The sequence below is a fragment of the Catharus ustulatus genome, chromosome 1 (genome assembly GCF_009819885.2).
Source record: "Catharus ustulatus isolate bCatUst1 chromosome 1, bCatUst1.pri.v2, whole genome shotgun sequence".
NCBI lineage: Eukaryota > Metazoa > Chordata > Aves > Passeriformes > Turdidae > Catharus > Catharus ustulatus.
The window spans coordinates 67,638,181-67,663,692 of record NC_046221.1 but is presented as its reverse complement, the minus strand read 5'-3'; the positions used below and the strand labels follow the sequence as shown (position 1 = coordinate 67,663,692).

General features: G+C 39.6%; 1 protein-coding gene across 2 annotated transcripts; it reads right to left on the bottom strand.

Moving 5' to 3' along the window:
* Positions 1-1,108: 1,108 nt before the first annotated feature.
* LOC117004018 (TBC1 domain family member 7-like) lies at positions 1,109-18,460 on the bottom strand. 2 transcript variants are annotated; one of them, XM_033074453.2, is made up of 9 exons: positions 18,316-18,460; positions 16,828-17,027; positions 16,260-16,383; positions 15,490-15,570; positions 12,520-12,707; positions 10,803-10,940; positions 9,030-9,175; positions 2,156-2,285; positions 1,109-1,372 (listed from the first exon to the last, which is right to left on the bottom strand). In XM_033074453.2, the coding sequence occupies exons 3-9, from the start codon at positions 16,369-16,371 to the stop codon at positions 1,286-1,288; spliced, it is 882 nt and encodes a 293-aa protein (XP_032930344.1). In that variant the 5' UTR covers positions 16,372-16,383; positions 16,828-17,027; positions 18,316-18,460; the 3' UTR covers positions 1,109-1,285. The 2 variants fall into 2 exon arrangements, with proteins under 2 accessions (XP_032930344.1, XP_032930353.1); XM_033074462.2 differs by having other exon boundaries at positions 16,260-16,380.
* Between the last annotated feature and the right edge of the window lie 7,052 nt (positions 18,461-25,512).

The following is a 25,512-nucleotide window of genomic DNA, read 5'->3' as shown; positions in this document are numbered from 1 at the left end:
AGCCTGCATGAGGAAAACAAATGCCCATCCAAAGTGAACTCCATGGATTACACCACAGTGCAGTCACAACAATGGATTCCAAAGCAGACACAAATGCACTTTTCCTGAACTGGCTGAATTTGGGCTTTCCAGCAACACCAACAGCAAGGTCTCAGCATCCTGCAGAAATCATCTCCCCAGGATTTTAGGGGTAACCCCAGCCAAGTTCCAGGCTTCCCCACTTTATGTGCTAAACTAACCCAGTTTAAAACAAAAGTTTCTAAAGCACTTCAAGTCTGCACAACACCAAGCGCAAGCTAAACACATTCTCTCAAGTGCAATGAGCATCCTTGGCACTCGGCACAATAAGCACCAATTTGAGTCAAATAACAGCTAAGCAACACATTCTTATGTACAATTCCCTGGTCTATGCAAGAGGTAGAAATAGAATCTTACACTTTCATATAAAATATCAGTTCCCCAGTAAATCTCTATCTATGGCTAATCACTCTACTTGTACTTATATCATGAATTACATTTCTGCATTGAATTAATTTTGAAATTTAAACCAAACAAGAATCAAATTACAACAGCTTCGAGCCAAGCACTCAGCAGAGGCATTGCTTACTACTGGGCTGTAATTCTGAACTATACTGGTTCATCCCATTGATTTTCTCCATAGCTGCACAGATCCACTTCTCTAGAATATCTTCCATGAAGAACAAAGGAGATACAGCCATAGAGAGCTGTCTGACAAATAAAGTATTTTAAAACACTTCAGAAAAGGATGTAACTCCTGGTCATTGTAATGTCCTGTACCTCAGATTTGGGAAGCTTCATTTATCAGAAAATGTAGTGTTAAAAGTGTACAATTACATTTCTAGCAAAAGCATGCTTGTTCACCACCCAGCAGGCTGAGATTCAGTAAATTCACTGTAAAAATGCCGCCAAGTAGTAACTAGTTATATCAAGTATAAGATGGCATACTGAAACACAAGTAAATCTCTTTACCTTGCTTCAAGAGCTAGGTTTATTTCTGCAAAAGCAAGAGAGCACACTGTGCAATCAAAATACTGTAGCTGGATGAACAAGTAACACTTCAGACATCATCACCCCATCACTAAGTCTCTTCATTCCAATCCGTATTTATTGAAAAATATTTACATATTGGTCACCGTGCTTTAATAGCATCTTTACACCAAAGGGTTAATGAAGAACATCACAATAGGATGGGGGAAGGGTGATAAAATGTCTCTTCAAACGTCTCTTTTTTTTTCCACAAGTCTCTCACTAGCCAAGAGAGTTCTCAGACTGAGTGTGCCGGAGTCCCGCAGTGCGTGCGCCACAGATCCACAGCTTTGCTGACAATGGCGTCAGTGTTGTCCTGAGGAATCTGCAAAAGATCAGGACAAGGTGCCTGGTCAGAGCACTCCATCCAGACTGTTTTGTTTAAAATAAAGATTCTGAATTTCCAGTTCAGATTTTATCTCCTCATAAGAAAGAAAACAAAACTAGAATCCCATCTCCCTGTCCTCTCATTCCACCATCCCTCAGTCACATACCATATTACATCCAGGTTTCAGACAAATAGCTTTCATTTCCAAAATGCTGCAGGCATCTCACACTTCACACATCCCTGACACCAGGCATGACTCACACGGCCTATCCATGACCACAAACTCATATAAACTCACCTGGGTTACACTGGGACCCTGCAGCCCTGCCAACATGGCTCATTACTATTCAGGGTCAGGAAGGTTCAGGGTCAGGTTCCCATCCTCACATCAATAGAAAACACACCCTGAGACTATAGATTTGCACTCAGGCAAGATGCAAAAAAAAAAAGGTGCCAGAAACCAACCCTTCTAAGAAACCTCCAGAAAAATTAACCTCACCTGACCTGCACTTAATTTCACAGAAAAACCCTTTAGTATCACAAGGAATGTTAATTCTGTACAAATATAGCCTAAAAATCACTTCATTCTATGGAAGCCTTAACTCCTGATAGAAAAAGTTACTATTCTCATTGCTGAGCATTCTTCCTTCACCTTGGTACTGCTACTCTGTTCTCAGTAATGTAATAGTATCTTTTGGTACATCTGCAGTGGGTAAGTGATTCAGGCTGAAACAGTTATAACCTACAAAAGGTAATGCAAAGCATAATTAGAGTACTTACATTTTCCAAAAACTGTGTGATCTTTTCTGCAGAATTCAGTGCTATTATCTTCATTTTAAAGGTTAATAATATCTCCACAGCAACAAACACAAGAATCTTGCAGGATCCACTTATAACTTTGTCCCAAACTCTACAAGAAAGTGAAAAGGAATCACTAAACATTATTGCAGTGTTTATCTGCTTATTTCTCTGCTAGAACAACCTTTGTACAACCACCTCTATCCAGATTATTTTTCTGAATTATTGAATGTATTCACTGTATTCAATGTATTGAATTATTTGAGTCAGCATAAATAGAAGACATTTTATCAGCTCCTCAATCTGTATAGAGCAGAGGGATGGCAAGCAGTAATTGCTCTGTACTGATACGATGTGTTGTTGTTTAGAAATTGAACTGTTTACAAGCACAAACACAAAAAGCAAATCTTGGCTTAATAGCCTGGACTGTAACAACTGCTCTACTGGACTACAGAGCTACCGGCGTGTGTGCTAAAGATGAGAATTTTTCCTAGTGCAAAAAAAGAAATTAACTTCATTAGCACGCCTCACAAAGACACTCTTCAATCAGCAAAGCTGCTAAAATTCAAAGGGATGTAATATTGAACTACTGCATCTCAAGCAGGTCATTGCCGTATGGTATGATATGATATGATATGATATGATATGATATGACATGATATGATATGATATGACCTATCAGCAGGATATAGTCCATGATGTTTAAATTAGGTACAAGGAATAACTATTAAGTCTTCCAATCCGTCCCACTGTGCACAGACACTCTCAGAAATACCTAAGCACTCCTACCTCTCATGAAACTGTACCTGAACCTCACTGTTTTAAGAAAACCTGAAGGGCAGGTGTCCAAAGGCTTCAGCAACAGAACTTAGATGAACATTAAAATGGATCATCGCTACCAAAACTGCCTGCAACAACTTGAAATCATCCTTCATCCAGCAGCTCTCTCTCAGGCCCAGCTCAAGAGACTTGGGATAAAAGATTACACCAAACAGTGTGAAACCATCTGTTGGATGGCAGCTTTTATGGGCTCACATTATTTTTAGTTTCTGAATTTTGAGAGCTGTATCAGAAATAGTTTCTGAGGATTACAGTTCTTGCTCCTTCTGGGCACTTGTTCAAGGTATTTCTCCTTCCAAATAAAACCATGGGGGAACAAACACTATGCTCCATAATTTCTGGATATATTAACACCAACTGAAAAACATCTTCTTCAGCCCATCTACAAATTTGGACCTGTGGGTGTGCTCATTCCAGGGACAACTCAATTTTTGTATGACCTCTCTCAGAAGAATTTGTCCTTCAGCCCTGAGTACCAGGAGAACAAAATGTAGGCACAACACAAACTTTGACAGCTGAACTGAAGTGTAGGGTCACACTTTACACAAGGAATTAAGAAGGTAGAGTCCAGCCAGGAGCCATTGGGATGATGAAGGGACTTCTATGAGGAAAGGTGAGAGAGCTTGGACTGCTCAGCCTGGACAAGAGAGGGATATGGGGAATCTCATCAATGTAAACAAGTACTGGAAGGGAGAGTGCAAAAAGGGTGGAGCCAGGCGCTTTCCAATTATGCCCAGTGAAGGGATCTGAGGCAACAGGCACAAATTCAAACACAGGCCTAGATTTTAACTTATAATGAAGAAAGGAGATGCAGAAGGAAACAAAAAACACACATGGACAGATGGGGGTGGGGGGAAAGGCACAGCCAATTTCTTCCCCTTTTGCAATTTAGTTTTAATTCCCCATCTTGCTATGATTAAACAATTAGTATAATCCCCACAGGATCAGGAACAACAAACACACAATCCAAGATCAAAACCTTACTGCTTAATTTGTGGTTCAAGCATCCCAGGACAAATGATCACTGCAAATATTACTTTGCTGTTGAAGTCTAAGAAGCTTTAAGCAACAATGAGAAAACTGAGACAACAGTCCTGTTCCACATTGTACAGGTCACCCCTGTTCACTTCTACAGCATTTTCCTTCACAAACACATCTGTTTAGAACATAAGAAAAACTTCCACATGTGGTACATGTGCCTCAGAACTGTAATTATAAGTGACAATTACAGAGAGTAGCAGATCTCAAAAGCAGGAAATATTTAAAGTTTATATTAAAGCTCATGTTAATTTGAAAACAAACTTACTAATCCTATTATAAAATACCCAGTCTTCTTTCACTACTTTGCTTCTAATTCTTCTGACTTCAGTCTCCATAATTACATTAGGTTACGTGCTATGCTCAGAAAACACTCTATTGTTTTCCTGCATTATTTAGTCTGATTCCAGAACAAATATTTTAACAATGGCAAAACAGATGTAGTATCTAAATCACCAATGTCTTAACAAATTTTGGAAGATGGTGCACAGAAAAGTGACTGAGATGTCAGGACTAACCAGCTGTGTCTGCTGCAATATTTTTCCCTTAGCATTTCCAGCTATTGTTACTCTCAGTACAAGTCCACAGTTGACAGTAATCAGGAATGATTGTGCAACACTGATCAACAGTCAGCACTTTGTCAGTACCAGCAGAGCCAGGAACAGCAACATAAACTGTCAAAGGTGGAAAAAAACCCACAGCAGTTCCAAGAAAACACATTTTCTGACGGTCCTACTCTAATACAGCAGTCTTTATACATTGTGTATCTACTGATGGCAATAGGTGTCCTGCTTTCACTTTTTTAATGGCAGTCATTTAACGCCAAGTTTATTGCTAGAGACTGCAACTTTTTTACCTGTTCTTTGATACTCCTGGAAAGGAGGAAAGTATAAAAGAAACATCATGAAACTGTGCCTACAGCCCTACTCATGAATGCAAAAAAGAAATACATATTCTGAATGAAATTCACTATGTTTTGTGTGACTACCATCCTCTGTGACATACAACTGTTCAATTAACTACAAGAACATTCCTGCAGGTGTTTCCTGAACAGCAAAGCAGTATTGACAACCACAAGGAAAAATATAAAGAAATAGGAAGCCATAAAGGCAAAGAGCATGCCAAGGATTATGCAAATGAAACCATTTACTTTTCACTGAGCTTCTACAATAGACAAGATACGCTAACTCTGTGTGCACCTGTATGTGAAGGGATGCCATTCTCCAGGCACTCTCTTGAGGTTCCTGCACCATTACAGTGCAATAATACACAAGAGGCATCTCAGCACTGCTGCTCTCTCTTTTTCTGATATATTATCATTAACCTCACAGTTCTTCCCTACACTGCAGGGTAAACACACTCAACCTCATTTCCTGGTTCTGGTCCTCCAGCCATCCAGGCAAGAGATATCTTAAAAGAACAAATGCTTTCTCCTCTGCCTGCACCTCTGGGTGTCCTTCCAGAGGTAACTGAGCATGGAGGGACACGATGAGACTCATACAAATATCACCCTGATCTATCATGATCTAGTGTCCATCCATTCACAGACCTGGGAAGCAGCTCAGTGAGACAAAGGCAAACTGAATTAAGTTTCTCTGCAGTAGCAGCCCACATGCACATTCTTATGCCCTCCTGCTCTTCAGCAAAATTAAGGCATTTTCCATATTTCTGTTGTTTCTATTAACAAATGACTTACATTTTTACAACTAAATGTAATTTACGTAGGGCATAGAGATCGCAGATACAAAACTACGACATTATATTAATACATGAGCAAGTGCCAGTTTGAAAGTCATAAGATTGCAAGAGAATGACCAAGTACTATGCCACTAGCAAGTCGCCAGAGACTAATAACCTAACACCACCCAGCCAATGCAAACCTTCGGTGCAGAGTACAAACAACATTAGACAGAGGCCTGATACGTGAGCGGCATCATCAGGCTGTAAAATAAGCCTGGCTTGTTCACAATTACAACTGCAAGGCTGCACTGCTTCTGCTGGATCATCTGGCTGACAGTGCCAGATTAAACTGGCAGCCAAAAGTGCCATTTTGCCTGTAGAGCTGAAGCCACAAACAGGACCCCAAGGTTTAAGAGCAGGCATCTCCAGCTGAGGGCCCTCACGGCACCATTGGAAAGCTTTCCACACATGGGCTTACCAAATAGATGAGCAGATATGCTGCTGCACAAATCAAACAAATAGGGTAATGACGAGCATGAAAACAAAGGCGCGATCCAGTTTGCGATTCCAGGAAGCACCCTGTCTATATTCCAGGTGGGATACAGAGTCTTTGGAATGGGCAGCCTGCTCCTCCCTTTTACCAATATGACACCTTTAAGAAGTTTGCTAAGAAGCTCATCATGTAATATGTCAAATGTATTAGACACTGCATAAGCTCAAAGCAAAGGTTTCCACATGAAATCTGTATGTATTTTCCAAGCCCACTTAAATTAAACTGATGCACAAATTTTATCTATGGTGTAACTCGAAGTGTGCTACAAAACAGTATTTATACTGAGTGGCAATGCCTGTCAGGTACGGGTATTGTGCGACTCCATCTCACCATTACCAGGTAAAATTTCTGCACAGCATGTATGAGTGTTGTACACCTTAGAGAAAAACAAACAAACAAAACCGTGAAATTTAGATTTATCTGCTTGGCAGAGAAGACTACAGTTCATAGAAAGCAAGCAGCCTCTCTAAGAAATGCAGTGCTAAATCATAAGTGAAAACAAATCATGAAAGACTGTGTTCAGATAATCTCTCACTTGACAAGAAAGTAAGTAAAATTCACAGGAGAACTGGTGACCTTCAAACCTCAGCAGTTTCAACACTGACATTTGGATGCATTTCAGATAAGCACTGGGGCTTCTAGATCCTAATCCAAACTGAATCTCCAAGCATTAATTAAGTTCATCTGTCACATACTACCCATGAAGTATGTTATTTCCTCAGCGAATAAGGCCATTATGATTACAACTGAATAATTCACAAACCTAAACTGCCAAGAAAAAGTGCACTTTCATCATGTTCCCACAAGAACAAGAAAAGGGATTGTTCTGCTGTCAGAAGTACCAACACTGAATTTTGTTTTTACTCCAGAGTGATACAAAAAGTTAGTATTTTGACCTTTTCCAGGCATACTAAAAAATTAGTATTAAAGTATTAAAAAAATTCCAGGTAATCAAAATATTCTGCTTCAGTAAGGTAAAAGAATATATGGGAATGTTAAAGATGCATACTGATTACACAGAATATTTCATTTAAATAAAACTGATTCAAAATGGTAGACATTTGAAACCAAATATTCTGGCGAGACGAAGTATAAAATCAAAATTCTTCATCTATATTTTTCCTTTTACACCATCAGGATGATACAACTCCATTAAATTTTCAATTTTCAACAGAAATTTTTAAAAAAACCCTTCATCTTCCAAGAGCAAATCTGCTCTGATACAAATTCCTCTCTCAGCTCTTGTCCACAACCATAAGATCCCATAGCAAAATTGAATCACATGAGCTAAATGTAATAAACATCCTATACTGTGCATGTTTACATAATTTCTGCATTCACAGAGGTATAAAACCTTTCAACCACCACATCACACACAATCACTAAGCAGACAAGACCATTTTGGAGCCTTATAGGTGCTTGATGAGAAGAACATGCAATGTAACAATTAACAATGTTGCACCTAAAGGTCTCAATCCTTGGCAATAATAAAATCTACAGAACCTCAAAGACCATGGTTGAACAAGAGCAGACAGCATGATTTCTAATCTTACAGATTGTTCCCTAAAATCTTCTTATTCTTAGAAAGCAAAATAAAACATTTTTAAAAACAGTCATTTTCCACTTTCCTCCATGCAACATGAAGTCCCAGATAAGCAAACACTGCATCCACTACTCAGATTATGACCAACTTTACCACCATAAAAGCATTTTCTACAAAGCAATTTACAAAGCACTGTTTCCATGCTAGGTTCCTATTCTAGCCACTGAAGTCCTGTGATTCCCTCAAAGTAAAATTTCCCTTGGACACCGTTACTCCTCATAGTTTTCAGACACCTGAAAATGACACCATAGTTTTCTCTGCACCACATCATGTTCAGCTATCAGTGACTCTTATTAATGCAGAAAGATGTTTCTCTACATTGAGCTTGAAGTTCCTGCTTCCCAAGAGTTTTCAGGCAGCAGAATTAGAGAAATAATACAAGCTTTCATTTCAAAAGCCCTTCAGTGAAGTGTCATGCACAAGAATTTTCCCTTTTAAAAGCTCAAGAACCTACTTCTAACTGTAGAATCCTGATATAATTCACTATTTCATTAACTTTGTACTATTCAATTTGCCCTAGTACTTTAAAAAATAAACATTCTGTTACAGTTTAACATCAGCCAGCAACTGAGCCACTCATTTACTACCTCCAGCAGTGGGATGGAGGAAAATTGGAAGGGTAGAAGTAAGAAACAAATTTGTGGGTGGAAAGTTTCATAATTAAAAAGAAGTTATAATTTCCAGAAAATTGCAAGGAAGAGAATAATAACGTAACAAAAAGAGGAAAACAAAACATGATACAAGTGATGCAACTGATTCCCAAAATCTTTTTCATCTAACAGTAATACAGTATTACAATCACTCCCTAAGCACAGATTTTTTTCAAAAAGCTCAAAACCTGACTACCATTCAGCTATGTAACACTGACAGAGGGTTTGAAGCTCTGCATCCTAGGAGGCACTAAATGTCCAACAGAATCAGCTGGTATACTTATTCCTTTAATTTTCCATGGGTAAAACGATCACAGAGAGATTATCTTGCATCAGTAACAAGGGGAATTCAATCCAATTTTATAATTTCCAAGTTAGCAATAAAGTTAACACCATAATCTTACAGATAAAGTATGGAAAGCTCTTTGCCTGCTAGCGATGACAGAAAGCTGAAATTACTATGCAATTACAAAAAGAAAGAAAAGAACTTGCCTCTGTAAACTGGTTTCAGGTAAACATCCTGCAAAACACTTTTTAAACCAAAGATCATAGGGGAGTTTGCTCATGGCAGCACATGCCTTCAGATGCATCAGTAGTCTGTTATCTTCAATGTTCAAATACTGCTCCAGAATTTTTGGCTGAGAAAGAAATAGAAAAATTTAGGTAATTCACATCAGAATACATTCACCGTTAATGCACACTCTAAGTACTGTCTTAAAATTCAACTGGTGCAAAATAACGTATTAAGATAATGCACCTTCACTGTTTTAGTTGTTCCAAAATACAGGTGTTAGTGACTTTTGCAATTAACTAATTCTGTACTTAACCAAAGAAACAACCTCAGTTTCCTTAAATTGCTGACCACCAGCAGAATTTCCAAGATATGCAGTATTCCCTAGTGCAAGGAGGTGTTTCAGAGCTTAGGGCAATGCAGAGATTAAACATGCCCTAATTACTGCTACCTTCACAAGCAAAATTGAGCTTCATTCACCTCAAACCTAATCGCCTTAGCACACATCAAAAAAAAATTGACACACAATGCAGCAAAACCCAAAAAATCAATTCTGAGAGCAGATACCTATGCAACCCATTAAAAGCTGGACATTGATTTATTGTTTAAAAACCCAAAGTATTTAAGACATAAACATGCAGATAATTTTCTCATCTGGTTTAAATTTTAATGTAACACAATACACATTTAATGTAATTAATGTAATATAATACACATAAATTCTTGACTGCCTTTATGCTTTGTCATAGTTAGGCAAACTGCTAAGGACTCCAGCTGTCAAAGGCAGAAAACACTTCCTATGCCCATATTCTCACCTACTGAGTCTTGGTACATTGACTGTATTAAAAAAAAAATAATAGGGAGGGAGACACTTGGCACTCTTTACATCATACAAATTCACACTTTAAAAATATTCCTTTCTCCTTTGAACTGGTATAGCTGAATGTACTACCCACAGAAACAGGAGGTAGGTTTAAAAATTATTTCTTAGGTCCAAAACAACTAACAAGTGTAGGCATAATTTTCCACAGCAAATTTCTATTCAGCAATTGCTAGTGCACATGTATTCAATACTTTTACCTCAGAGGATACTGTTAGCTAAAAGCTCCTTATCTGTTAAGGCTATTTGATTAATTACAAGAGCTTTCATAATTTTGATAAGTACACATTACAATCAAACTTTAATTTTATAAATCAGTAAGACAGAAACTCAAAATTAATGTTCTGTGATAGCATTTAAATGATCAATGCTAAAAGAAAACTACTGCACTTTTTATTATAACTTGATTTGCATCATACTGTTTTTCTTAAGACCAAGTACCCTGTTCCATTTATAAACCAAAACTCTGCTTTGTCTGTCATCCAATGAGCAGTATATGAATGCCAGAGACATAACCTAAGAAGTGGCAGACATACATTAAGATGTTCTTCACTTTTGACATTTTAAATTGTTTAAAGAAAAATTTTAAGTGACCCATTTGTGAGACATATAACTCAATTAGGTGCAACGTAACCTTTAGACAAAAAAGGTAATTTAAAATTACCGTGTAGCAAACAAAAGCAATTTCTAACATTACATTAGACAGGGCAGTACAATCACAATTCTAAAAGCACTCCTCCTCTATTCTCAAAATAGCTGGTGGAACAGAATCCAAGGGTATCACTTCTGATGCTCCAGCTGTCTCCCAGTATTAAGGCTTTCCATGAATGCTTCTCCTTGCAAAAACAAAAAAAAAAGGTTCTTTTTTTCTTACCAGTTGCTGTAATGAATCTTTGTGCTTGCTGTTCAGCTGATTCACAAAGCAACTGACAAGCCAATAGCATTCTATAGGATCCTCTACCATTTCCTCCATTGCTTTAGCAATAGCAAGAAACACTTCATCTTCTGGTTCCTGAAAAACAAAGCGAAAAAAATTGAACTAACAGAAGTATTGGACTATTCTGATTTAAATTATTCTTATATTCATTTTCTCTGCTATTTGGGGGAAAAAACAGGAATCAGCATACACAGAGAGCTGTTCTGACATTCCTAAACAAGACATCAGGCAGCAGCTGCACTATGACAGCTATTAAAACAGAGCAAGTAAGACTTGTCTTGCTTTTAAAACCAAACATGCTTCAGTGCATAGAGTCTTGAATACTACTGGGATATGTCTCTGCCACACAGACTGCTGCAATACACACATATCCCTACTTGAACTTGTGCATTCAGGTGCACAAAACACTCAGTAGACTTCCGTTTGTTACTCAAACATTTCAAAATATTTAGATCAATCTGACGTCTCTTTATCTCCCTCTGCCTCTACAATAAAACACCTGCATTACTACCAAGAGTAACTTCTCGTAACTTTAAGGGGACAGTAACTGCACTGGAAAGAGAACAAATGCTTTCTGCAGCAGCAAAACAACCCTGAGTTACAGGACTAATGACTGGGGCTCTGCTAAACACCATCGCTAGAAAACCTCACTGCAGTCCTGAGAGCAGCTCTGGGATGCACCAACAAAACACGTGCTCAGAAGGCAATACTGCTCTAGAAGGGAGGAATTTTCAGCCCACTTGATGCCAAGATCAAGGAAATTTCTCTACTGGAAATTTGCAGGGTAGGACGGCCACATTCCTCAGAAATGGTAAGGGTATGAAAACATTCCCTCGTCAGACAAGAGAATGTTGCAGATAATCCTCCAGTTCTAAATATTACTGAATTTTCCATATTAGCTTGAACCTTTTTTTAACTTTTCTTTTAAGTACTTATGTCAAAATTTGTGATTACAGAAGAAAAATTACAAATTAAGCTGGGATAGAGTGAACACAGATAAATTAACTACAGGATGAAATCCACTTAGAAAGCTCCATCATTTATTTCATGGAGAAAAGAGCCACACATTGTTTTTATCATCACACTACTAATTTACCATCACAACACAGCCCCATTTAACCATATGGGTCTACACTGTGAACAGCAGAGTATGTGCATTACTTGACAGAAGGTCAGGTCAGTTCAGACTATGAAAAGAACAAAAAAAGGACAGTACATGAAAACCTAGATTTAAAAACAACTGAAATATTTGATGCTACTTGCATTAAAACGCTGCTTGTACAGGCTCTGAATTACCCTTGTTCCAGGACACGTAAGAACCTATGCATTCCAATAAGATGATGTAATTTTCATTTCAGTGCTATAAAGAGACTGAAGTGCCCTGGAGTACAAAAGGTTTGAAAACTAGCAGGCAAAATGCACAAAAGAGATTTTAAGGCATAAAATCTTATGTAAGTGCTTAGAGGAAGGAGAAGAGAAAAGCACTTTGACTAAAATCCCTTATTTTATGCAAGTACTTCTCTGTTTTCCATTCACCTTACTTGGTCTATCTACAAGCATTTGTGGGGTGACTTGCAGTTCAGTTTCTCACTGGTTTATAGTTTCAAGTTCAATAAAGTACTGTATTTAAAAGACTGTTGAAATTGCCACTGACCAATGGGAAGGCTATGTTTCGAGGCAATTTTCCTGATTCCAGTTGATGTATGCGGAGAAAAACATCAACCTGTGGGGTAGAATCATTAATAAAGCGAATCACACGAAGAGCGTGGTGAATATCCCAGTACTGCTCCTTCCGGTACTTCATCACCAAAGCATGAGATTCGTGGTGAGGAGGAATAATTCCTGTAAAAAAAAAATTAAGAAATATAAACAATTTTAAGGAGGAGTCCTACTTTTTATACCTGTCTAGTTTTCAGTACAGTATGAGTTGTGTATTTGTGCCCAGCTTCCATTTATTTTGAAAAGTCAGTATACAGTGACTTTTATATACAACAGCTGTGCATTTTCTCCAATTCTACACTTTGTCTGAGGTGACAGAGAATATATACATTCAATTAACTAATGCAAAGATACTGTTCACTGCAGTATTAATTACTTTACTGACAGAAAATTACTTTACTCACCGTATCAGAGATTAATTCTCCCTAAAATGACATTCAAAAAGCAAAATCAATTATTTGAATCAATTAAAGATTAAAACTTAAGAATGCCATATAGTCACTTGTAAAATAAAATTTGGTATTTTCTAAGCTCAACACAAATATCTTTTCTAGTTTCCTGGGAGAAAAAAAAAAAAGTATCTAAATAGAAAGTCGAAGAAAATTACACAGCATCTCCAGAAGACATACTTACCATTTCACTCAGTCCTTCCCCCTACTCAAGACTCAGTCTTGCCATGCACTGGTATTTGCAGCAAAACTGTCACAGACTTCAACAGAAATAAAAATTTACATACACCTAGGCAAAAAAAATGCCATTTCCCTATCACTAGTGGAGCAGAATTTTTCCCAGTGTAGAAACCCATGAGAACAAAGTATTCTTCAAAAGTCAGTACTGAAACAAGCTAGCTGCTCTTTTTACCTCTCATTTAAAGAAGAAAATATTCCTGACAAATGTTAAACCATGAAATGGCTGAGTTGAGGAACAAGCACATCAGACAGAAAATTATCTTTTCTTTTCCAGCTGCAAACCTGTCTGCAGTTCAAAAGCTGGAAGAAAGCAAGACATTTTTCATGATACGCCAAAAGAAAGTCAACATCATAACTGCATGCACATACTGCCAACTGCTCTCCTCAAACACAGAGGACAACCTTAGGCAGGCAAAACGAAGCTGAAACAACAGAGGGGTGCCTGGAAACCATCATGAGTCATCCTTGAACAGGAAGGTAACAGAGGCATTGCTGACACACCACGCCACCTGGGACATCAGCAAGCCTTGGTACATTTCTGAGAGAGTTCTGCTGACTGGACAGACTTCCTTTCTTAAATTATTAACATTATTTAGAGGTCACAGAACACCTCCCACCAGAAACGGACTGGGCTGTGGTTCCAACCATTTAGGGAGAGACATTTTGCACTGTCCTTCTCAATACCAGCTTTTCTAACAATTGTTAACACTGAAATGCAGCGAAAGAAAAGTCCCTGAACCTCTATTCATAGAATGTCAGTAGAAATACTTGAATTCCTAGAATACTGCAAGTTTGAAGGGACCCACAAGGAACACTGAGTCCCCCTCCTGGCACAAGACCACTCAAAAAAATCACACCATACTTTTTGAGCTCTGCCAGGTTTGGGGCTGTGATCACTTCCCTGGGGAGCCTCTTCCAGTGCCCAACCACCCTCTGGGTAAAGAACCCTATTCTGATATCCAGCCTAAACCTCCCCTGAAACAACTTCAAGCTGTGAAATTAATCACTCTGGGTTTAAAATACAAAATACTTTTAAGAAACAGTATCACTTTCCATGCAGTTGATTCAGAAGGTATTTTGTGTTATCATGATTCACAGATCCTTTATCTAAACATCCCAAGACATGGCTCTGCAGTGAGCCACAATTTTGCAAAGAGACATATTTTGCTAATAAAATCTTGGCTGAAGGATTCTGTACTGAGTTGCTTGTCCAAAACTCCTATACTGTATTTCCCACTACTAATATTTTAAAGGATGCTGACTGTTTCACTAGTGCCCAGGGCACAATAATCTTTTTAATGGCAGAGCATTTTATCAAGTAAGACTACTCAGTAAGTTCAACGCCAAGAACTTCAAATTTTGTAATTAGATATTGCCCCTTCTGTGCACTATTCATTTACTCCCTTAGCAAAAAAGAAAAGCTTATGAATCCACATAATCAGGAATATGAAGCCACAACTCTCAGAATGTAAAAAATTGGATGGGGGAAAAATTAATTAAAATATTAAGATTTTTTTAAACCCCTTCTGTCTCCAAGTAGACATTATCTTGCATCTAGTCAACCAATGCACTTGACCAGTTAGTGCTAAGTCAGTAGTACTTTTTAACCAGTCATTTGACTAGTGCACTTGAAGAAAAATATAATCTATTTATGGTTTTTACACTTTCTAGGGATACCATTAACTTGTCTTCAACCTTGTACCTTCTTCAATGGCAAATACAACTCAAAGCCAGAAGCAAAACCATAAGAAACCAATATTCTGCAGAACACGAAGATTCTCTCTAGAATAAACATGCATTCCATGCTTTACCCAGTCTAAAATTAATCACAACTTTACTTCAACTTAATTGTCTGTTATTTCAGGAGCACAACTGAATATCTTACCAGATATTGAGGACTTCCTATAATCCACATTTCAAATCCATTTCAAAAATGTACTTGGATAGTGTTACAAAGTTAAATACAGAAACACACTCTCCTAGGCACATTTTCAGCAAAGTTCTCAAAAACTTGTTTTATAATTGCCATTGTGCATCTGAGGTGGATACAAAAGTAGGCTAAATATGTATCAGTAGGCAAGGTAGTAAGGAATAATCCATGTCATTGCTTCTTTAAAGACAAAAAAACCAAAACAAAACCAACAAAAACCAAAAATACCCCTATAAACCAAAGAGAAAAAATTGCCACTTCCTACATTCTATGTTATATTTCATACCTAGAAGCACTTTCCACACCAGTATACGATACATGGATGGAAGAGGAAACCTTTGACTAAATGTGCAAAGCTTCTCAATATCTGTAAAGAAACGAAAAGAAAAAAATTCAGGACAAATTTAAATATCGTTATAAATAGGTTTGCATCTCTGACCCAATTAAATATAGCAAACAAAAAAAACTCCAGATTGAAATTCACACATTTCATCACATATTATCAACAAATGCTTTAACTGCTTTTACTGACTTACAGTAAAACATTTACACTTGCTTTGGCTTGACTTAAAGTAAAACTACTCCAGGTTTCATCATGAGGAAATTGGACCACTTTGTAAAGGGTGTTACTGTCAAAAAAAGTTAAGGCCTTTTTTAACGGAACAACATTTATCTTTCTGTTCTGCCAAAGATGTGGCACTCCTCAGGGACCAACAGCAATAACATCTTCATTGCTTTGAAGTTATATGGAATTGATGGCATGAGGAGATGATGCATTCTCAGATTAAAACTGATTTCCCTAAAAATCTTTTCATTTCTTGGGCACAGAGGATGAGAGAAGGAAAAAAGAAGGAACAAGCAAGCTGACAAATCTTTAATAGTTTTAAAAATCAGATTCCAGATCTTTGAAAATCAAAGGTCTACTAGCACTGAGGGATTATTGGTAAAAGATGCAAAACTTAAATAAGTATTAAGCACAGAAGGTAAACATTTTCTATTACTCGCTCCCCAGCCCCTAACCACCAGAAAATAGAGCAAACAGTGAAATCAACTTGCCTAAACGGTCATCCTTTAACAGAATTTCCAGCGACTTCTTTTCTTCAACTCCACGAAACCCCACCTTCTCATAATACACTGAGCGGAAGTTTCTCTGAGAGTCATCAGCCATGACTGATTCCTTCTGGAGAAACAATTAATTCCTCTGAAGATTTACTAGAATACATTCCTATTCCTTTAAGGTCAAGTAATTTTGCACACTGATAAAAGTTTATTGCTGATGTCTCTACAGTATTAGTAAATCCTAGAGAATATTAAAATCTTCCAAGTTTTTTTTGTCACATACTAACACAATCATAAACGTAATTTATTCTAAACAAGGTCTAAAGATACCAACTTTATAAACAAAATTCAGGGATTTAAAAAATTATTCACGTAGTAAATTATGCTCATTTTCAAAAAGTTTTTTTAAAATTGCTGGAGAAACACCTGAATATTTTACACCAAATCCTGTACTTCAAAACAAATATAAAAAATACAGTTACAAGTCTGACAAAATTTTGACTACAAAAACCCTAGTCAAGTAGGATATTGCTCAGGCAAGTAAAATTATTGGTTTCTTACTCACCAGCCAAGGTAATCAGAAGCAAGGACAAGCCAGTGTTGGCCTCAGTGGCACAGGGGTGACAGGGAAGAATAAGGCTGGGTGTGTAGGTTTCTTCTTAAATTGCAGATAGGAATTAAATGTTCATGTTGTTACCAGCCACTGTAAAAGCCAGAGCCTTGAGCTTGTTATTCCAGCACTAAAACCAAACAAATGTCTCATCCCTGTAGTGGAAACAAAGGTAAACTCCAGTGAGTGCTCTGGGTATCATAATAACTGTAAATGACATTTCAATTCATTCAACCCTTTAACTATCAATCCTCTCTCCTCTGTGGGCTTGCAAATGTGAGAAAGTTCTGTTTCCTAACTCAAAGGACTAATAACGATCTTAACTTTTACATCCAGTGACAGCAGCAAAACTGGGAGAAAAATAGCTTATTTTGACTAAAGAGCAGTGAATGATGCGCTGAGAAGCTTTTACAGTTAAATCCTTCATTTCCTTGCAGAACCAAAGTTCAGAGGCAAAGCATTTACAAATATAAACAAAGGCCACAATTTTATAGCGAGTGCACACATTGAAATTTGTATCTCCAGCAGGCCTATTTGTGTTTCAAATTATGTCTTTTCAGTGCTTTGTAGGATCAGGGCCAAGACCAGACAGCAAAAAACAAACCAGTAAACAACTGAATCAGTGCTGAGAGAGGCCAAATATTATTTCAAAACCAGAGAAAAAAGAAATAAATATCACTTGCAACACATTCCAGTGCTGCACTATCCTTATGAAAATGACTGTGATATTCACATCATTCAAGGGTCCACTGATCAGAGCGCTCACTGCTTACACTGCAGCCGTGTCTAAAAGTAGACTTAAGATGTGATAGATACTGAATTAGTTTTGAAAATTTTCAGATTTGCATTTACATTTTCAAATTTTTGAAAGCTGAATTTAGTGTTATTTAGAAAAGTGATTTTTAAAAAACAAACAAGTAAACAAAACGTCTAGCCCATACCACTTGCAGAAAGATGACAGGAGAGACAGAGAACCAGAACATCAAACATAATTTGAAAAATAACAGCATGACCTCTTAGTCAGGAATACTATTTTAATGATTTTAAGCTAGCACTATAATAGCAGTACATTTTATTTACTCAGTGGTAAAAGGAGGAAGACAGTTTATTTCCTCCCTCACAGTTTAGGATTTGTATTCTCATGTTAGACAAACGACCAATATTCCAATCTTTACACCTGTCTTCAATAAACTGGAAAAAACAAGGGGAAAAACAAATCCTTAGCGAGCTCATTGGAAGTGTGCTGTACGGAAGTGTGCCATTAACTCGTCCTATCTCCACCTACAGCATTTTCGGCCTCAGCAGCGCTTTCACGGTACCATTAAGCGTGGCTCCAGGTGCAGCAGCAGCGCCGCACAGGCCCGGGCTGCGGAGCCGCGCTCTGCCCCGACCGAGCACCTTCCCTCGCGGGCCCTGCCGGAGGCTCCCCTCACCCGGCCGTACCTCGGGGCTCAATTCCCGGCCTCCGTCACAGTCCCAGAGGAAAACAAGGGCACATACGGACACGGGATCAATGCCCCCCGGGAATTCGGGCCGCGCCGGGCTCCCCCCGCCGCCCCCAGCACCTCGGGCAGGCGGGCGCGGCCCGAGCGCGGCGCGGCTGCGGCGCATGCGCGGGCCCGTCCCGCCCCGGCGGCGGGCGGAGCGCTGGGGCGGCCGCGCTGGGGACGCTCGAGGGTGGTGGGTTCTCCTGTGGAGATCCTGCGAGTTCTCGGGCTCTCCACTTCGTCACGCACCCCGCCTGTGCTCCCCGGCACCCCTCAACGCAATCCCTCTGCCTCAGAGGGCATCCGTCCCTCAGAGCCGGCTGCCCGCACGGCGCGAGGTGCGCTGAGGGCTGCAGCGCCGTGTTTGCTGCAGTGGGTGTGCTCGGCGCTTTTGTCCATCCGCAGTGTCTCCTAGGGACGCCTTACTTGTAGGGACCTCTGGGAAGCGAAGTGCATTTCGTAAAACCAGTATTTACCTGGTTTAATCAGAGTACTGGATGCTAAATATCCCACCCCTAGAAACAGATAAAGGACCTACATCTCCCTGCTGACAGCCTCAAACATTAACCTGTGTTGCCAGAACTTTGGGGCATCAAACAAGTAATGTGATTTTGATTCGGGGTTAGGGTTCTTTGGTGGCTGTTGATGATGGTTATCTCTGGGACCTTGCCAGCCCCTCTGTGCAATCTCAAGGAGCAGGCAGCTGCCCGCAGCAGGAATAGAGATCTCAGATCCCAGCTCCCGGGCCCTTCCCAGGAGCACGAACCTGAATGAGGCCATCGAGTGCCCGGGTTAGCTGCGGTGAGGTTTTGAAGTGCTGGAATCACAGAGTCAACTAGGCTGGAAAAGACCTTTGAGATCATCAAGTCCAACCAAACACCACCTTGTCAGCTACACCAGAGCTCGAAATTCAGCCCTTCCTCAAACACTTCAGAGACAATGACTCCACCAGCTCCCTGGGCAGCCCATTCCACTGTCTGGACACCTTTTCTGTGAAGAATTCTTCTGTCCAACCTGAAATTTGGGAGAGGAGGCCGACCCCCACCTGGCTACACCCTCCTTTCAGGCAGTTTTAGAGAGGGATAAGGTCACCCTTGAGCCTCCTTCAGGCTCAACAATTCCAGCTCCCACAGCTGCTCCTCACAGGACTTGTTTGTGCTCCAGACCCTTCCCCAGCTCTGCTGCCTTTCTCTGGACCTGCTCCATCATCATTCTTGAACTAAGGGTCCCAGAACAGAGCACAGCCTCGAGCTGTGGCCTCCCCAGTTCCAAAGGGAGAAGGCAAGGCAGCCGCCGAGGTTATGGGACCTATTTTCAAATGCACAAAACATCCCATTATTTTAATTTTGCCCCTCACTTTTGAAGGTGCCATGGAAAAAGCACAGTCTTGCAGAATGGGCAAGGCTTTTGTCAAACCCAGCTGACGTAGGAGTGTGTTTTTTTGTTGGATCAATACAAGTGCTAGCAAATCTTGAAATAATTCCATTCAGCAGCAGGTGGCAGGCTGGTTCCATTTTTGGTCACCTGGGGCTTCCTCAACTCAAATACAGTTTTTATCGATAGATGGCACTTCCGTCGGGATGAGAGCTGTTCGGTGGTGTTGGGAGCTCACCAGTATCATCACACGGTTCAGGAAACAGCTACTGAAATTAAATCTCATGCAATTTTCAATCATTCATTTCTGGCCTTGTCAAGATGTATTACATAGTTATAGTGGTGCTCTGAAGAAGCCTGAAGCTAACACGATTTATTTTAGCGCTAATTTATAGTACAAGAGGTGCAGAATGTTAACAGAATGGTATGCCATTGTGAAAAATGTCTAAACAAAATTAGGTTCTGGGAGATTTAACTGCATAAAAATACAACATAAAATCAACACCTGTCCTGAAAAACAATAAAATGAGTGTTCTACCCCTAGGAAAGTTTCTAAACCTCATATATAGAAAGCTTCTTATACAGCAATTTTCTTAATGGTGCCTGTTTCTAACATAATAGTGTTAGTCTCACTATAGGTTATAGTGAGATCAGTTGTAAATACTACATAAATATTTAGGTCAGTGGGAAATTAATTAAAGAATTTAATTTGACATTTTTCAAAACACAAATGAAATTAATAGTGTGGGTTGAGCATGATTTGCTAATGACTACAATGATTATTATGTGGTGACACATCCATAGCAAACCAAAGATGACTAACCCATTTTTTGAGTTGGACTTTCTTACTCTAACAGCCTTTTTATCTTTTCACTGCCCTTCCACGTCCACCTGCACTTGCCAAGTGACTCTGTATGCTGTAACTCAGTGTTGTAAAGCATATGACTTAAATATTTAATTTAAAATATTTTATATTTTCATAAACTGAATAATAACCTTATTTTGTCTTGTCTAGCAACATTAAGTATCTTCATTCCTATTGACAGAATCTCTTGCCACTGAAAATGAGAGCAGAATTTAACCATTTATAGCTGCTAGTGTCAGTTAGCCAAGTGGAGGATTGTGCTTATAATAAAATTGATTAATACATCATTAATCAATAATACATAACCAGGCATTTATCCAGACCACAATAACCTAAACATTTAATTCTTTTAAACTGCAATAACATCAGAAAAAGTAACACATATAGAAGATAAAAGGGAAACAGGTTTGGAATTGGCTTGGGATTATCTGAGATAGCACAGCCAAACTAATTAGTACCCTGCTAGCATACTGCATCTTTTGTTTTCATCTGTGACTATTACTGTGCTTGCATTTTGTACTGATATCTTTATATGGCTCAAGTGAATTACTGACATAAAAGGTCACCTGAGAAGGAAGCCAAACAGGAATTGTCAATGTATTTTATTGCAAAATATGAACTGCATTGTGATTTTCTTATATACTTTTGCTCTTAAAGCGGTGCTAATTTTCTGTGAACAATGTGCTCTCTTGGAAAGTCAGTTCAGTCTGTCCTGTTTGACTGACCTATATGTGGAATTACAGATCAGAATTACAGATCAGAAGCACACCTTCTTGTGTGAATTTCTCAAAAAAAGGGAAAAACACAAAGCAATGAAATGTCAATTTCACACAGCATGGAGGTCCATATTTGCATGGCATTATGACACAAGAATGTAACATACAAAGAATAAGTGAAGTTTTCATGTGTGTTTCATTTGCTCTAAACTGATGTAAGATGTACTTTAAAAAAAAACAAAACAATGACATTTGCCTGATACTATCTTTACAGAATATCAGATACAGTGTATACTTCCAGCTTGCTAATGCACCATCCCTTTTTCCTGTCATAATAGGAAATGATTGATGTTCAGGAAAGAAGTTACAAGTTGAGTCATTTCAGCTTTTGTAAGATATCCTCTTGTGTTTTTTTCAGAAGCATGAATATTTCCAGATGGAGAGTAGGGCTGTGTTAATGGAAAGGACAATTTACTTATACATTCACATAACCTTTTCATTATGAAGATCGGCAGACATGGAAAAGCTTGGCCCTATTTCCTGGCCAAAAGAGCATCACTTTGCTGTTTACATTCTACCTGAGAGAAGAATGCAAATGTTGGCATTGTTAATGTTCGCAACTTAATTCTTTGTTGAAGTCAGATGGAAAAATGTAACACTCCAAGGTAAAAAAAAATATAAAACCATTTGGCATCAAAGGGAAATTCTGCCTTTCATTTTAGCATGGAGGCACAACAGGCAGGTCTGTCTCCAAGCACACCAAACACTGTCCCTGTAATCATGGACATGCATCCCCAAATGACAGCAAGGAAAAGGCTTACAGGGCTGAAAATAGCAAAAGGAGGGGCTGAGCTTGGAAATCCGAGTTCAAATGTGTCCTACTTCTGTGTTTTCTCATCCTGCTAAAGAAAGTGTTCTTCAGAGGTGGCATGGTTTTGTCTGCAAAGATATACAGAAACTGCAAGACAATTATGAAGGAAATAACCAACTGCTTTTGCTTGCTCCAAATGTAAAAGATTTTTCTCTAAGACTATGTTAGTGATTCTTTTAGGATGATGTCTTCTGGATTCTAGTCATAACTTTGATTTGTTGTGTAACCTCAGCTGTGCCTGCCCTAATTATTCTTCTCCCAACCTGATTAGTAGCTGTGTTAAGATTGACATTTTTGCCTGGAAAAGGCTTCCAAGTTTTTAAATAGCACCAAACACATGCCTTATGTTGTCACTGAGCATGGCACATTTGGGGCGCTACACAGTAGCTAATAAACAATCCCAAATAATATTATCTCGGGTTTGTTACTCTTTAATTGAGAAAGGACAATGAGGTGACAATTACACAAAAGTTGGTCAGCTTAAGGACAGTGGGAGAATTAAGTGAGACATCTTGAGCAGCCTAATCAAGAATTGTGGTATTTGGATGAGGTATAGTTATTATGATCTCTATATATGGTTAGAGGCAAGACAAAAATATGCAGGTATCTGCAACAAAATGCGAAACCAAGTAGAAATTAGAAATGAGTTTCAGTCTTTGCAATATTTCTCTTTGTACCAAAGCCACAAATGTGCCCAGAAGCCAGTTCAAGGTCATAAGCTGCACGTGGTAATTATATTCTGTTTTCCTCACTCAACCAAGTATCCCTGATTACAGGGGTGGTGGATGCCCCATCCCTGAAAACACTGATTGTCAGGCTGGATGGGGGCCTGAGCTACCTGATCTAGTTGAAGGTGTCCCTGCTCTTTGCGGGACAATTGGTCTAGATGAGCTTTACACGTCCCTTCCAACCCAAATTATCTTATGATTTAGCTTTGCACCTCCTTTCTACCCTCCTCGGCCACAACCTGTGCTGAGCACAGCACCCAGAGTAGCTGCCGGCATGTTTAGCCAGGGAAACAAATCCATAGCTCCACCCCGATGCCGAGGCTCAAAGGCAGGAGCCCAGCACAGCGGCTTCGCTGGGACCAGTGATGTAAGGGTGAAAGGATCGGATCCAGCCAAAGCAACCCAGCAGACACAGCGCTTGTACCTCCAAAGAATAATTTGTCACTTAATCGTTTTCTTTCAGGAAGCCTGCCTGCCCAGGGGGAGGGGAGGCCTGTGCACAAGCAGGCTTTTGATCTCAGTGAAGCTCAGAGGGCTTTGCTATTCATAAAGCATTGCACAGCAACTAATTAATGACTCGAAATTATATCTGTCATGGTTTGCAGGCTTGTTTTAATATATGAAGACAAGCTGTAAAGCTGGAATGGTGAACGGGTGTTTGTTTTCTGACAGGACAAAGTAGTCTCCCCCCTCTACTGATGGTGATTTTCTGTCAGCCTTCTAGCCTTCCTGTGTTTGTAGAGTTACTGTCAATGTCCTGCTTTAATGCAAAGTTGTAAAATTCACAGGACAATTTACCCCACCAATTTCTGAATTACACCAGGATGATTGTCATCTGCCTCTGCAAGCAATGATTTACAATATTACCATTGAGAACTTGCTGTTGGAACTGAAAGTGATGTTCCCTGAAGGATTTGAGGCCAGAAATCCTTGTCAAGCTGAGCATTGTGAGCTTTAGGGTGCAGGCAGATACACCCCTCTAATGTCCTTTCCCAAAACACAGATCAGGAAGTGCACCTTTGTGCTACCTGATTGCAATTTTCTGGTCAGCACATGGATTTGGTTCTAATTTTATCAGCTTGGTTTTAAAATCAATTAATGGAGAGTGCAGTCTCCCACTCCATAGATGGAACTGCACAGCATGTATTCACATAGCTGTGAAGCTGCTGGTATAGGCTTTGGTGCTGCTAGCACTGTTCTAAACAGATGAATTTGAACACAGACTGTGCAGCCAACCCCAGCTTATTTGGTATTCACAAACTGCAACAGCATATTAGGCATTAATTATATATGACTAATTATATTAATTATAATGATTGAGAATTATATTAGGTTTGAGAACTATTTAAAGGGAACTAGAAATTAAAGCAGCAGGATGTGGCTCTGGCTGTCACAGACTTGTTCTGCATGGCCTTGAGCAGCATGGGTTGCCATTCATCTCTAATTTTCAAAAGACAAGATGAAGGTAATGGTATGTACCTTCTTTGGGAAGCCAGTGATGTCCTGTTGTAAACTAAAATATTAACCGTAATTTCAAATATTCCAGTATTAGTTTTAAAATCATAGAATCATAGAATGGTTTGAGTTGGAAAGGACCTTAAAAATCATCTAATTCCAACCCCCCTGTCATGGGCAGGGACACTTTACGCTAGACCAGGTTGCTCCAGATCCCATCCAAACAAGCCTTGAATTTTGACAGGGATGGGGCATCCACAACTTCTCTGGGCAACTTGTGCCAGTGTCTCACCATCTTTACAGCAAAGAATATAAAAATAATTTTAAATAGTTCTGACCACTTCATCCCTAAAAGGAAAATCCTATCAAAATCTGCCTTAAAAAACAGTTAGAAGCTACAAGGAAAAAAAAAAATAAAAGAAAAAAAAAGAGAGAAATTCATTAGAGAGTGATCTCACCAACTTCTCTTCTGCCTCCACCTTGCCAGCTGCAAAATGGGAATAATCACAACAACTCATTTTGAGGGAATTTTTTAATGTTTATAAGACACTTCATATGTATGAAGCAGTACAGACAAAGTTTGCCAAACATGGGTGGATAGCTGTGAGATTTGTCAACTCAGCAAGTGACTTAGTCCTTTCTTCTTCACAGAGGTCCTAGTCCTACAGTAGGCCTAGACAGGAATTACAGTAATTTCACGAATACAAGCCGCAGCAATTTGACAAAAATTTTGGTGGAAACCCGGAAGTGCGGCTAATAGTTGGGGGCGGCTAATATGTGAATAATTTGCTGACATTTACAACCCCAGACGTGCCAGCCAGAGTGCCGAGCCAAGCACCTGCCAGTAAAAGCCGGCATTTCGCAATTGTTACAGTGTTACCGTGTTGCCCTGGCTCCCTGCAGGCAGCACGGGGGGCGGGGAGAGAGGCGGGAGAGCTCTCTTCTTCCCTCCTCTGCCACAGCCCAGGGGAGGGGGGGGGAGGGGCGCGCTGCCATTGCCGCGGCCCGGGGAGCCGACGGGAGCCCCGCGCAGCCATTTCCGCGGCTCGGGGAGGAGGCAGGGTGCTTTGTCCCCACCCGCCGCCGGCGCCACGGGCGCGGGAAAGCTCCGTCCCCGCCCGCCGCCGTTGCTGTAGGAGCGGGG

What these genes read in the sequence shown, in the direction of transcription:
- LOC117004018 (XM_033074453.2), bottom strand. Translation starts at nt 16,371, where the DNA reads ATGGCTGATGACTCTCAGAGAAACTTCCGCTCAGTGTATTATGAGAAG. An exon ending in GGTGTGGAAAGTGCTTCTAG is followed by an intron (nt 12,708 to 15,489) that starts GTATGAAATATA and finishes TTTTTTTTACAG; the next exon opens with GAATTATTCCTCCTCACCAC. An exon ending in GAAACATAGCCTTCCCATTG is followed by an intron (nt 10,941 to 12,519) that starts GTCAGTGGCAAT and finishes TTTGTTTTTCAG; the next exon opens with GAACCAGAAGATGAAGTGTT.